The sequence below is a fragment of the Leptidea sinapis genome, chromosome 9, assembly GCF_905404315.1.
Source record: "Leptidea sinapis chromosome 9, ilLepSina1.1, whole genome shotgun sequence".
NCBI classification, from domain to species: domain Eukaryota; kingdom Metazoa; phylum Arthropoda; class Insecta; order Lepidoptera; family Pieridae; genus Leptidea; species Leptidea sinapis.
Genome location: NC_066273.1, coordinates 1,219,022 through 1,231,867, shown reverse-complemented (window position 1 = coordinate 1,231,867; position 12,846 = coordinate 1,219,022). Strand labels below are relative to the sequence as shown.

At 35.5% G+C, this 12,846-nt stretch overlaps 1 protein-coding gene across 1 annotated transcript; it reads left to right on the top strand.

Annotated features, from left to right (window-relative positions):
• The first annotated feature begins 235 nt into the window (after positions 1 to 235).
• On the top strand, positions 236 to 10,760 carry LOC126965873 (uncharacterized). The gene is made up of 5 exons (XM_050809644.1): positions 236 to 363; positions 2,444 to 2,684; positions 6,555 to 6,694; positions 7,874 to 8,017; positions 9,066 to 10,760. Exons 1-5 carry the CDS (start codon positions 306 to 308, stop codon positions 9,218 to 9,220), a joined length of 738 nt encoding a protein of 245 aa, XP_050665601.1. The 5' UTR covers positions 236 to 305; the 3' UTR covers positions 9,221 to 10,760.
• The last annotated feature ends 2,086 nt before the right edge of the window (positions 10,761 to 12,846 follow it).

Here is a 12,846-nt window from a genome sequence, read left to right as displayed (position 1 = left end):
CTATATAATTAAATTAAATTATCATACAAAACTTAACGCAATATATACATTAAAAAGAAGCCAACAGTTCGAATTTTAAGTATTGAATTACATCAAGTGACAGGATTTAAGAAATTCCCTAATGTGATCTGGAAATCCGATTGTCCCCCCAAATTATTATTGACCACAGTTACTCAATCCGGCGTGTGTTCTCTTTGTTGGGTCTCCTTTCATACAAATAACCACAACCTGTAGTTCGGCGCGCACTCTCGCGAACCCCTTCACCGCTGTCAGATTTCAGCGTTCGAATTTTAAATTGTAATAAAATGAAGGTGTTATTTGTTTTTGTTGTGTGTGCTGCCAGTGTCTATGGGAAAATATTGCGTAAGTTTCTGATGTTCTTAATTTCAAATAAAAATGTTCCAAATTCTAATAATGACGTCGGTTTAATATTTATGTTTTTTGAAGTTCGAAATTAAACTTATTTTGCTATTATTCGTGTAGTGTATATGAAACTTGAACTTATGTATTCGTTTATTTTAATTTAATTTAAATGTTAAGTAATACTTAAGAATAGATATTAATTTAAGTACATAATTAATTTTGTTAATGATATGCTTTTTTTTTTTTGTAATTCAAAACATATTTTAATGAGTTGTAAAAATATTCGGCACGTAATTTCAGAATAAACACTAAATTTATGGGAGTGTTTAATATAAAAAAATTTTAATACTACTCGTTTGATTTTTAAAATGCTATTGATGTCATTTTACTAATTAGGTAACATACTTTCAATATTAGTTTAAAGTTTTTTGAAAATTGTAATACTTACGGAATAACGGCGTGGTCACACTTAACTATTACATCGTATATAATATAGGTTTGGGGCTTATGTAATTTATACGTCTATAGAGTGCTGTTAGACAACCGATCAAAACAGGCCAGGAATATTAGTTTAGTGTGTGTGACAAGCTACGTCTTGCGATTTGTATGACACTTTGTGTTAGTGTGCGTGCTCAAAATAGAGGTTAGTTCTAAATTTTTTTTTTCGACCTTTTCACAACTGTCATAGTTTATTAGGGTTGGTGTCCATTTAATGTTCCTAGGATTAATCATATTTAATTAGTTTCTAGCATGTAATTAACAGCCAGTATTTTTTCCTCCCAGCCTTGCTGTTTAATTTATTACTATTATCAATTTCTTTTAACTTTCCTATCGACAAGTAGAGTTGGTGCTTGCCTCCCACGCCTTCGCTTTGGGTTGCATATTACATGCGGTTTGAAATGAACTCTTCCCTCCGGAGATGCGTATACAATTTTTTATATACATGTTACCAGAAGATTGCTTTTTTAACTTTTGTAACGCGTAACGTTACGAAGCGGTTTACCCTTCCATAAGAAGTTATCACTTCAAAAATAAGCTGTAAATAAATCAAACATGTTGCTCGAGAAAAACTACTACTGTTAAGACGTTTATTGCACGAAAAATTTAATAAAAATTATGAGTTGCCTGAACAATAGTGATAGTTTCTGGAGACACTAATTGTGTAATATTTCTTTATGTAAGATCTAAAAATACATTTAATCACATAGTACTTCTTTATGACGTACTTCTTAAATAGTGGAGATTGGCCGTCAGTGAACTTTGTCCTTCTATTTTGCCAAGCCAGTAGATCGAATTTGATTTGATTGATTGCAACAGAATATTGGAATTTGAGATGTGAACAACTTTAGTCTTTTTTTATGAAAATAAGGGACGAGACGAACAGGACGTTGAGTTGATGGTAATTGATACGCCCTACCCATTACAATGCAACCTCTCAGGATTATTGAGACCTTGAGACATAAAATGTAAAATCTCATCTGTCTGGTAATTTCAACGCTACGACGCTCTTCGGACCGAAACACAATAATATTTACACATTACTGCATCACGGCAGAAATGGGCGCCGTTGTGGTACAATCTAGCCGGCATCCTGTGCAAAGAAGCCTCCTACTGGTAAAAGTCTGTTGGTATTGGCCCATTCCCAGATGCTTCGAATCCTTCATTTCTTTTGTCAACGCTTCGGTATACTTGTATTGTGCCCATTATTAAGAGTTTTATGTCGTATCTCTCATGACGTACGATGAACGTACATACAGATTTCGAATATCAGGATCACCTGATCGAATGCCATTTCTGCAATTCATACTTTCTTATATCACAGATTGACAACAATCACAATAATATGTTGGTTTCCGATCCTTAAGACATTGAATAAAAGTGCCTAGGAATTCAAAAATATATATAAACACATTGGTACGTGGCGGACGAGGATCGAACTGGGGCTCTGTGGTGATAGTCGATGGTGCCACATATAGCGCCACTGAAACTTCTAGACATGACCTATTTTATATAAATTTAATATATCTATTTAAACCATAACCTTATGAGGTATTTTGATAAAAAAATATTTTATTTCCAGCTGATTATTTCCCACAATGCAAGAAAAGTGATCCACAGATAGAAAAATGTCTGCTGGAGGCGATTGAAGTGGTCAAACCCAGGATAATAAACGGTGTTCCTGAGCTGAACATCCCTTCTCTAGAACCCTTCAACGTACCAACCTTGAAGTTGGACAGAACAGGGTCAAACTTACGTTTGAAAGCTACAGTTAAGAATATGAAAGTTTATGGTGGCAGCAACTTTAAGATTGAAAAGATAAAGTGAGTATAGTATTGTAAGTATTTCTTAAAATGTCTATTCCACAGATTGAGCCTACTAAGAAGACTCCAAATACTTAGATATTCGGAATGCAAACAATAAAGTCAATCAACTGAGGTAAGCGGCCGCGGGGTACTAAACACTCCTTGTTCAGGTAACTGTCATAACTTTTTTGATACGCCCTGCCCATTACAATGCAGTGCCGGTCAGGATTCGTGAAAAAACCCGAGAATTCTGAGCGGCACTACAATTGCGCTCGTCACCTTGAGACATAAGATGTTAAGTCTCATTTGCCCAGTAATTTCACTAGCTACGGCGCTCTTCGACCGCAATATAATAATGCTAACACATTACTGCTTCACGGCACGTTGTCGTACCCAATTATAAACGTAAACAATCGCTAATGGCTAATTTTAATAGGCGTCTATGAGATCGGTGTACAAACGAACAGTACTAGAATTTATAATTACATCTGGGCGGAGCGCAAGGGTTGGGAATTAGTACATACTAAAAGATTGACGACGTGGACGGCGCGGCGGAGCTAATATAGCTCGGACAGCAACCAGTTGCAGCGGCGGACGACGTGGCACTCAATAGAAATCCCGAGAAATCGCCAAAATAGCGTATAATTGAAACCATTTCTTGACGGTTTATGTAAAGCTTTTATTTTTACAAAAAATAATTATATGTCTACAGAATATGAGAAGAAAATTAATTTTTTCTTTACATTTCTATCTTTAAACTAAAGTACCTCTTCACTTATACAGTTGGAACCATGCTTATCATTCAATCTAGATAAAAACTGTATGAAAAATTATGATCTGCTTACGAATACTATTTAACATCTCATAGTTTTGTTATTTTTGTAGAGAAAATTGTATTTTGTTTGTAATAAATTAAAAATGCTTCTAATTCCAAAATAAAACTATGGCGATCTTTTGCGAGAGAGGTAATCTAGCACCGCTCGATTCCTCAAGGCCGTTGGCTTGGTCCCCAGTCTTAACGGCCGTGTAAATCGTGTGTATGTGTGCATGCGTCGATTCGGGCGCTCTAGTATGAAGGTAAAGTACTGTTCTCTTACTGTACTGTGACGAAGGTTAATATTCTTACACGCCTTGTACCTCTCTATGCAAACTAATTTTCTCTATCTTCGAGACCCCTGTTTTAGTTGAAAACTTACCCACGTCTCAAGCATCAATAAAGGGTCTGCTATATATACTATACGGCGGATAGTTTTTTTTCTAAAATATGGTCTAGAGAAGCGATAGCTCGTAGTGTGTCATGTTAGCGAAAGGGTTTATTGTAATAGTAAAAAGGGTGAACCTCTGACCCCGAAGCTATTTTAAAACTGTATTTTCTGGGTTAATGATGACGCGACAGATGACAATGAGAAATAAAAAAAAATTAAATGGTTGTGAGTCTGTGTGTGTACCTATGTGTTTAATTCATAGTAAGTAGGTTACATAAGTCTTTCCGTTTCTGAATACGATAATTGCTTACGACGCTCAGCTTAAGTGAAGAACTATTATGCAATACAGTAATGAAATATTTTTTTTTTGATATAATTCAAGTTAATCAGAAACGTATGACGCACTGATACAGTAACTACATAAAATATATCAATTTATCAAAATGTCTCGTAGTTAAATATTTTTCTACGAAGTAAAAAGTAAAGTATAAGATTTACCAGTGGGAGGCTCCTTTGCACAGGATGTCGGCTAGATTATGGGTACCACAACGGCGCCTATTTCTGCCGTGAACCAGTAATGTGTAATTATTACTGGGTTTCGGTCTGAGGGGCGCCGTAGCTAGTGAAATTACTGGGCAAATGAGACTTAACATCTTACGTCTCAGGATGACGAGAGCTGAAAGTCCTGCTCGTCTTCTCCCTTATTTTCATTAAAAAAATCTCAGTCGTAAATGTAATAACAATAATGAATTATGAAATTATTAGTATGGCATTAATGGTTTCTTTTACTCACGTAGAACTAGTCACTACGGAACCCAAGCCAATAACAACGTGAACGTTGTGAAAGTTTAGCCATTACATAATTTATAAGTTGCAGAAATAAATTTAGCAGTGCGTGAAGTACAATGTACTAATTTGTTGTGCTAGAAATCTCAACCTACTGTAGGGCTTAAGCATAGTTCATAACTTTTACTATTGAAACCACAGACATACAGTATATTAGTGTATAAACAAACAAAGCGTGTGACAGAGGAGTACATCTCTTCAAGAGAATGTATGTGTGTACTTATGTTCACCTAAGACGCCTGAAACACTAGCCCAATTGAAATGAAACCTTGTAAACTTTTTTCTTTTAAGCCATAGGTTGAATTGATATGAATGTAAGCATAAATATTGTTTTTGAAAAAATCTGTTATTACCAGAAAAGCTTCACTTGCGTCGATGTCTTTCATATGAACCTTAAATGATTGTATGACTATTTCAATTATGATGGAACGAGAGGTTTTTTAATGTACTGTTTTCTATAAGAAAATGTTATTGGTCTTTTCACTATAAGGGACGAGTATTGAGCGATTTATTAATTAATTATTGATATAAATAGTCAAAATACATGATCGGATTTGGTCCGTACCATCAGACGCGGTCTGCGGTGCTATTCTCTTAATTTCAAAATCGTAGACGTTAAGTTCCGATCCCCTATAATCTCCCTAGAACGTTAACTATAATTGGATCGCAGCCGCGCGTCGACGAAATTTGAACGACTAGCTCACATGAAGTGAATATTATTCTACCAAATCTAAAATATTTCTACTACTATTTTAAGGGTTATTATATTATATGCTCTATTAAATGAAGTTTTAAGTTGTCATTCAACCAAACGTCAAGATTTTGCAGAATAAGCATATCCCAACAATTGATATTCGATCTTTTTTTTTACGAAAATAAGGGACGAGACGAGCAGGACTTTCAGGTGATGGTAATTGATACGCCCTGCCCAAAATAATGCAGTGCCGCTCAGGATTATTGAAAAACCTGAAAATTCTGAGCGGCACTACAATTGTGCTCGTCACCTAGAGACATAAGATGTTAAGTCTCATTTGCCTAGTAATTTTACTAGCTACGGCGCCCTTACTGCTTTGCGGCATTGTGCAGTTGCAAATAGGCGCCGTTGTGGTACCCATAATCTAGCCGGCATTCGGTCCAAAGGAGCGTCCCACTGGTAAAATCTTGTAACGAGAACACGCATCACACGATCTCCCTAAATACCATACATTACTGATCAATATAAGACCTATACGATACAGGAACGATGGCTGGTCTATGCTTCAACTCGTGAACGGGTGCTGCTTGTGGTGCCAAGTCGACCTGTTATAGTTAATAAATTATTGTATTTTTTGGATGCAATTATTAATTATGACAGTAATCACGACCATCATGTTCACGAACTAGCCTTACACAAGCAATGAATTCCAGCTCTAAAGGTTGATGCATCCAATATACGACAATTTATATTTATACAGTTTATTCGTTAGTAATTTTATGCAATATTTGATAAACGCTTTTAACTTCGAACACGATTCATATATTGGACGCAGCACCTTATTAACTAATTTGTTTTGTATATTACAGTCATTGTATAATACTCACTTTTATTTAAAAGAATGTACGTTGAGTTTCTTGCATGTTCTTCTCACGAGCTCTACTTTTTATGAACACATAGATAAATAATTCACATTACTTAAAGAAAAAATAAGTAAAAATACTGATGATTTAAAAAGCGCTTAGTTTAAGCCTGATTGAATAATCTTTATTTGAATTTTCTTAATCTTAATTTTATTTTAAATATCTTTCTGTATGTAAATTCTATTATTTCTGTGTTATCCATTTATCTTAATGTTTTCAGATTGAACTTGAATAACAAGTATGTGGGTGAGGTTAGGTTGACAATGCCCAGGCTGGTGGTGGTGGCAGAATATGACGTGCACGGATCCAGGATATTGACACTCGACATCAATGGGAAGGGGAAATTCAGGAGTAACTTCAGTAAGTTGCGTTGCAATCTCGTCGTGTTATATTCAAAATTGCAATTTCAGCTAGAAGACACCCTGCCTGACTGCTGGAGACAGGTCTTCCCCAGTGATCTCCATTTGTCCGTCGAGCTATGTGCCCTGCCCACTGCCACTTCAGTTGCGCAACCGCGTCATATAATCCACGTTAATGAAACTTTGTCAAAGTAATTAACAATGACAGTTTTCGAGCAAAATTGTGTTAACCAGAACCTGTAAAAAATCAATTATATTCTGTAAATATAAATCGACTTAATACTAATTCCTGGTAGACGTAGTGTTCGAAGGCCCCCCAACGACGACGAGTCGTCCCCCCTAGAAATTAGGTGAAGTTATTGAGTATTTTTTTTTGATGACTGATGAACAAGATATGGTCAAGATCGCCAGAATAGGTTGAATAATGGCAGGGCAGGCCCGATCGTCATGTCGATCTTTGGGAGAGGCCTTCGTCCAGCAGTGGACGTCTTCCGGCTGAAATGATGATAACTGATTTATTCTTTAACTTAAATACTGAAACTTTACAACTAAGCAATAGATATTTACAATTTGGATGTGTACACTGTACACTTAAAGGCTAAGCGCATATTCGGATTTTGCACAGCCGAACCATCGGACGCTGTCTGGTAACGGACCAGACCAGTGCGATGGTAGGTCTATTTTTCCATCACACAAAATTATTATTATAACATTTGCATAAACATGTTAGATTGATGTTACATAAATATTATAAAGTACATGTTTGCCACATTTATGACGTGCAAATTTTACAAAAAAACCTTTCTAAATCATTAGTTACAATAATATCAATTTAACAATAGATTAGTAACAATATTATTTATTAATATTAAATTATTTAAAAAAAAAAAGTCATTTTTTTAATTTAAAAAATATTCGTATATTTTCAATTTAGATGAGAAATTTCTATTTGACGATACCTCTCTTATTATCTTTGGGATGTGATCATAGATTTTTATGCACATACAAAAGCAGTTTCTCTGAAAAAATGTACTTCTACAGCAAGGTAGTTGTAGTTTGGTGGGGTCCCTGGATGGGAAAAGAGACTTAAGAACCTTAATTTTTTGCAAAATTTATATACCTCCTGTTCAAGACGTAGTTTTCCACGATAACGTTATTGTATAAAATATGTTGTTTTCAGCTGGAATAACAGTAGTGGCCAGAGGTTCTGCAAAACCAATAGAGAAAGAAGGGATTGAGTATCTACAAGCAGAGAAGATGATCACCAAGCTGAAGATAGGACACGGCCAGCTCACTTTAGACGACACCGAGAGACCAGCAGCTGGTATGTGATTGATTTTTTTTTGGAAGAGTGGGACAAATGAGTGACGTCACCTGATGTTAAGTGATCACCGCCGCCAACGTTTTCTTGCAATACCAGAGGATTGACAGTTGCGTTGCTGGCTAGAAAGGTATATAAAAAACGGAAACACTGCACAAGGAAGCTCATTCTACAAGTTGGTTGAACGTGGAAGAAAGTTCCTTGAAAACCGCACTGTGGAGGAACGTCACACATCCATCAATATGATTTAAAATCACTTATTGAACGTCAAAATCTAGCACCCACTCAAAATAGTACCTATACCTCAGACCTGAGAAGCAAGGCTGCAAGAAACTCAGCGGGATTATTTTTGACAGTTGATACATTATACATATACTTATATATACTATATTACATATACATATTTTTGACAGTTGACCTGCTCAATTCCAATAATTGCTACGAAATCGACTTAAGATATCGCTCTAAAAAAATCTCAGCGATATGTTATTTTTTAGTGGAATATTTACTTCTGGTATTCAAACTGTTATCAATAAATTTAATTTTTGTTACGATTAATACAATAATTATCTTTTTCTTATATCTGCTTAAATCTTTATCTCTAGTTGAACTCTATATATATATACACAACTGATTTTTTGTTCCTAAATTGCAGTATCTTGATTTAACAATAAAATAACTTGTTCAATTTACTTAGGCTGGGCTGCATAATATTAGCTGTTATAGGTAAAGATTAAATCAAATTTAACGTTAACAGTAACTCTGACTTTGACATAGACATCTGACAGGTCACTATTTATCTACATAACAATAACATTAGCATTAACCGGCGACAATTGGACGGTTACGGTTGATAGTTAATAGTTATGATGTCATCTTAAAATTGTCAAATGGTGCTACTCATATTTTGCTTAACCGGTAGTTTAATATGTTTGTAATTACTAAAGTTAGTTGGTGCAACCCATCCTAGGCTTACTGACTCTTTGATGACTCACATAACGAAACTTTTAATTGAATGTTATTGTAATCTGAGTATTTCTTATGTTAACAGCAAAATCGGCAGCAGCATTCTTCAACGCCAGTCCTGGTATAGTGTTGGACATTCTGAACCCCCTCATCGAAGAGAGCATCGCTGCCATTTTGAAAGCCTTCTTCAACAAATCGTTTGGTGTCATTCCACTTAAGGAAATATTGCTCGAAGACTAACATAGTAATAGTAATGAGTCTGTTTGAAAGTGTTAACCTAACAATTATGCGGAATTTCTTTCCATATAATTTTTTTATATTTAAAAGAAACATGTTAGCATTGAAACTATGATAATTTTTACGTTTGGATAGACTGTGACAGCTGTGAACACGTTGATAAAAAAAACGGCGAACTGTTAGCCTCACACAACAATCGCGTGTGTAAGACGTAGCTGTCATGCACACTAACCTAATAAACCTGGCCTATTATCATGCGTTGCTTAACAGCAAGAGGCTCTCATTGTCACGTGTCAGTTAAATTGATAATAGGTATTTATTTTTCCACCATTCAACTATCATTATTTTTTAATTTAGTATCTCGTATTTTGTTGAACAAGTATTAGATTGACTCTATTGACTCGACCTGTACTTGAAACAAATTGTCAATTAATTGTAAACAAAATTTTCCACACATATACATACATAACATTGCATTTGCTTATTTAGTAAACAAAGCAGAAAATGCAAAAACTCCTACATGTAAGTTTATTTTTTTGTAGTATAGTTTCCAACTTAAACGAGCTGATAATGAGTTAGTTATAATAATTACTAACTCGTTATTAGATAAACGCAGTAAATGTGTGATAGTATGTAATTAATTATGCACATAATATTGTGTGCACTAAAATATGGGATCTGATGGTAAAATGGTTGCTAACAATGTGGTCACAGCTAAAGGAATTCAAATCAAATCAAAATCACTTTATTCATGTATGTCACGGAAATGACACTTATGAATGCCAAAAAAATCCTATTGTATCTACTGCTACTTCGTAAAGGGTTGAGCTAATGAGAACAAGTAACAAGAAACTCATTGCCACTCTTTTAAATCATTTTATTACAAAAAAAATAAACTATTTTGAATAAGAAACTCTGCAATATTAGTAACAACAGATTCTGTGTTGTTAGTGACAGTATCACTTGCAAAATAAATATCTTGATTATAGATATCACTTCATGCTATACTACAGCATGGAAGCGAAGTTGACTGACTTCATGGTGATGGAAAAACACTCTCATTTTTTATTTTTTTTTGTTAAGTGGAAATGTTGTTCAACTTAAAATAGAACGACATTTTAATCCTCACAGCGTCATAACGCTGTGAGGAATTAATCAGTGATGTGGCGTGAATTTTCAGCGGGCAATAATACCTTATAGCCTAAACAAATGATCGGATTTGGTTCGGTTGAACCATCGGACGTGGTCTGGTAGCGGACCATACGCAATGGTATGTCGCATTGTCCATCGCACAAAATTATTATTATTACAGTCCGGACCTTACCGAGTACGACGCGGTACCAATTGGTGCGAAGTGCCCACCGGACCGTCCAATTGTCCAGCCGTACCAAATCCGACCATGTGTTTAGGCTTTAAGACGTGTGTAACACGATAATTTAAGATGACAAAAAGTTTGTTACTCCAAGTTAATATCGTTGTACTGAAATACTAGTATATTAAGCTATGGTTATTTATTTGACTGAATAAACTTATGATTGATAAATTGGGCGCTGTTATTTCATACCTGTTCCTTTAAATTGTATTGTTTTTAAATTTCGTTTGTTTAATAAGATGATACATTTTTAATTTACATGTAAAAGTATATTTTTTATGGAAGTGGAAGACAAACTGGTCAACTGTTGTTGTGAGTAATCACCGCCGCTCACATTTTCTTGTAACACCAGGGGAATCACAGGAGCGGCCTTATCCATGGCGTATTGTCTTGGAAACATCGCAAAAGGAGGCTCAGTGTGAGTATATGATTTCATTTTATCACCTGCCAATAAGAAAAATATAAATATACAAGTTTATTTTCTTTATCTTTCCTACACGACCCACAAGATGGATTGACGATCTGGCCTAGATCACCGGAATACGTTGGATGAGGGCAGCGCAGGACCGATCGTCGTGTAGATATTTGGGGGAGGCCTTTGTCCAGCAGCGGACGTCTTCCAGCTGATGATGATAATGATGATGAAATAATTTTAAAAAACCTTGTATGAAAATGAAATACATTTTGAATTTGAATATTTTTATTTTACAAATTTAGACCTCGCTGATTTAAATTTAAGAATTTTCTCATTTATGCTACTAACTGAGGATATGAAGGGAATGGACGTAATCTAACTTAAGGTCATATATGCAGGCAATCCGATATCTCCGGTATATAATAGAGTCTACGGTACAAGGCTAAACTATTTCCGTATTTACGGAAGTAAACTTAGTGTGAAAATAAAGTTTTTACTTAAAAATTGTTTCCGGCTTTAACCGACTTCAACGAATACTGGATGATAAGAAGTCGTGTGTATTTTGTATATGTTTGTTGCCCAAGAGCTCACTTGACATCGATGGAGGCAAGGTAAGTGAGAAATTAAAATCAGTTTATTTATATTGGTCAAGGAAATGACACTTATGACTGTAATTTTTTTTCGTTTCACAAATCATTTTAATTACAATATATGTAAAGTGATAATAATACTGCGATGTATATTATATATGCGAGCTCTAATCAAAAAGAGATAATAAAAATATTGACTAGTATAATAAAATAAAATAAAATAAATTTAATTTTAATAACACGAAGCAATGTTCTGGTAACAGGATCGCCCAGCCTCCACAAGTAGCACCCGTTCACGAACATGGTGCAAAGACCAGCCATTGCACATTCCACCATATTAAAATCAAATCAAAATCACTTTATTCATGTAAAATCTTGTTTGCTTTGTTCAACTCTCAGGTTGTGGCTTCATCTACATTATCGACTTTACAGTTGATAACCTGCTCAACCCCAATATTTGCATATTAGGAAATTGACTTGAGATGTCGCTCTAGTAAACTAAAGTCACCGAAATAGCCCAAATGATTGCGAAACAGAAGTGGCAGTGGGCAGGGCACATAGTTCTACGGACAGATGGCTGTTGGGGCAGTAAAGTCCTCAAATGGCGACCACGTACCGGAAGACTCCGTGTTGGTAGGCTCACCACAAGATGGACGATCTGGTCAAGATCGACGCAATACGTTGAATGTGGGCAGCGCAGGACCGATCATCGCGTATATCTTGTGGGGAGGCCTTTGTCCAGCAGTGGCCGTCTGCCGGCTGAGATGTATGTGTGTCAATATTAATATTATCCACTTTAACAATTTAGTTTAATTTTTAACATTTACCCACCTAACAATTTGTTGAAAACTACATTATAAATATAAACATAAAAAATAGAGACCCGCTGGCGTAGGCTCACTACAATTCCGCCGGTGGTAAGGACAGACTAAGGAACTCCCGCACGATAATGTATCTAGGACGAGCCTCTGTAGATGGGTTGAGGCTCTTTGCTATAAAACCGTTTACGGAAACAACTGTCTACACAATTATTGTTGAATCAACAACCAAACATGTCAGTAACCTCGTGTGCTACTTGCTAGGTCTAGATACCTCCACAATTTGTCTATCCCAGCTTTTACGAGGTTATCATCACACAGAACGGTGATATTAACAATAATGTCAAGTTATTTCAATAATAGTTCTGTTTTTGATTATGAATTGTTTTCAGTCGAGTTTGGCACGGCCGTTTTCCAGACTCTGGAGTATGCTC

Bases quoted from the DNA above. Each gene is read 5' to 3' on its own strand.
- LOC126965873 (XM_050809644.1), top strand. From the start codon at position 306: ATGAAGGTGTTATTTGTTTTTGTTGTGTGTGCTGCCAGTGTCTATGGG. The intron at 364-2,443 runs GTAAGTTTCTGA...TTTTATTTCCAG, and splicing joins TGTCTATGGGAAAATATTGC to CTGATTATTTCCCACAATGC. The intron at 2,685-6,554 runs GTGAGTATAGTA...TAATGTTTTCAG, and splicing joins TTTAAGATTGAAAAGATAAA to ATTGAACTTGAATAACAAGT.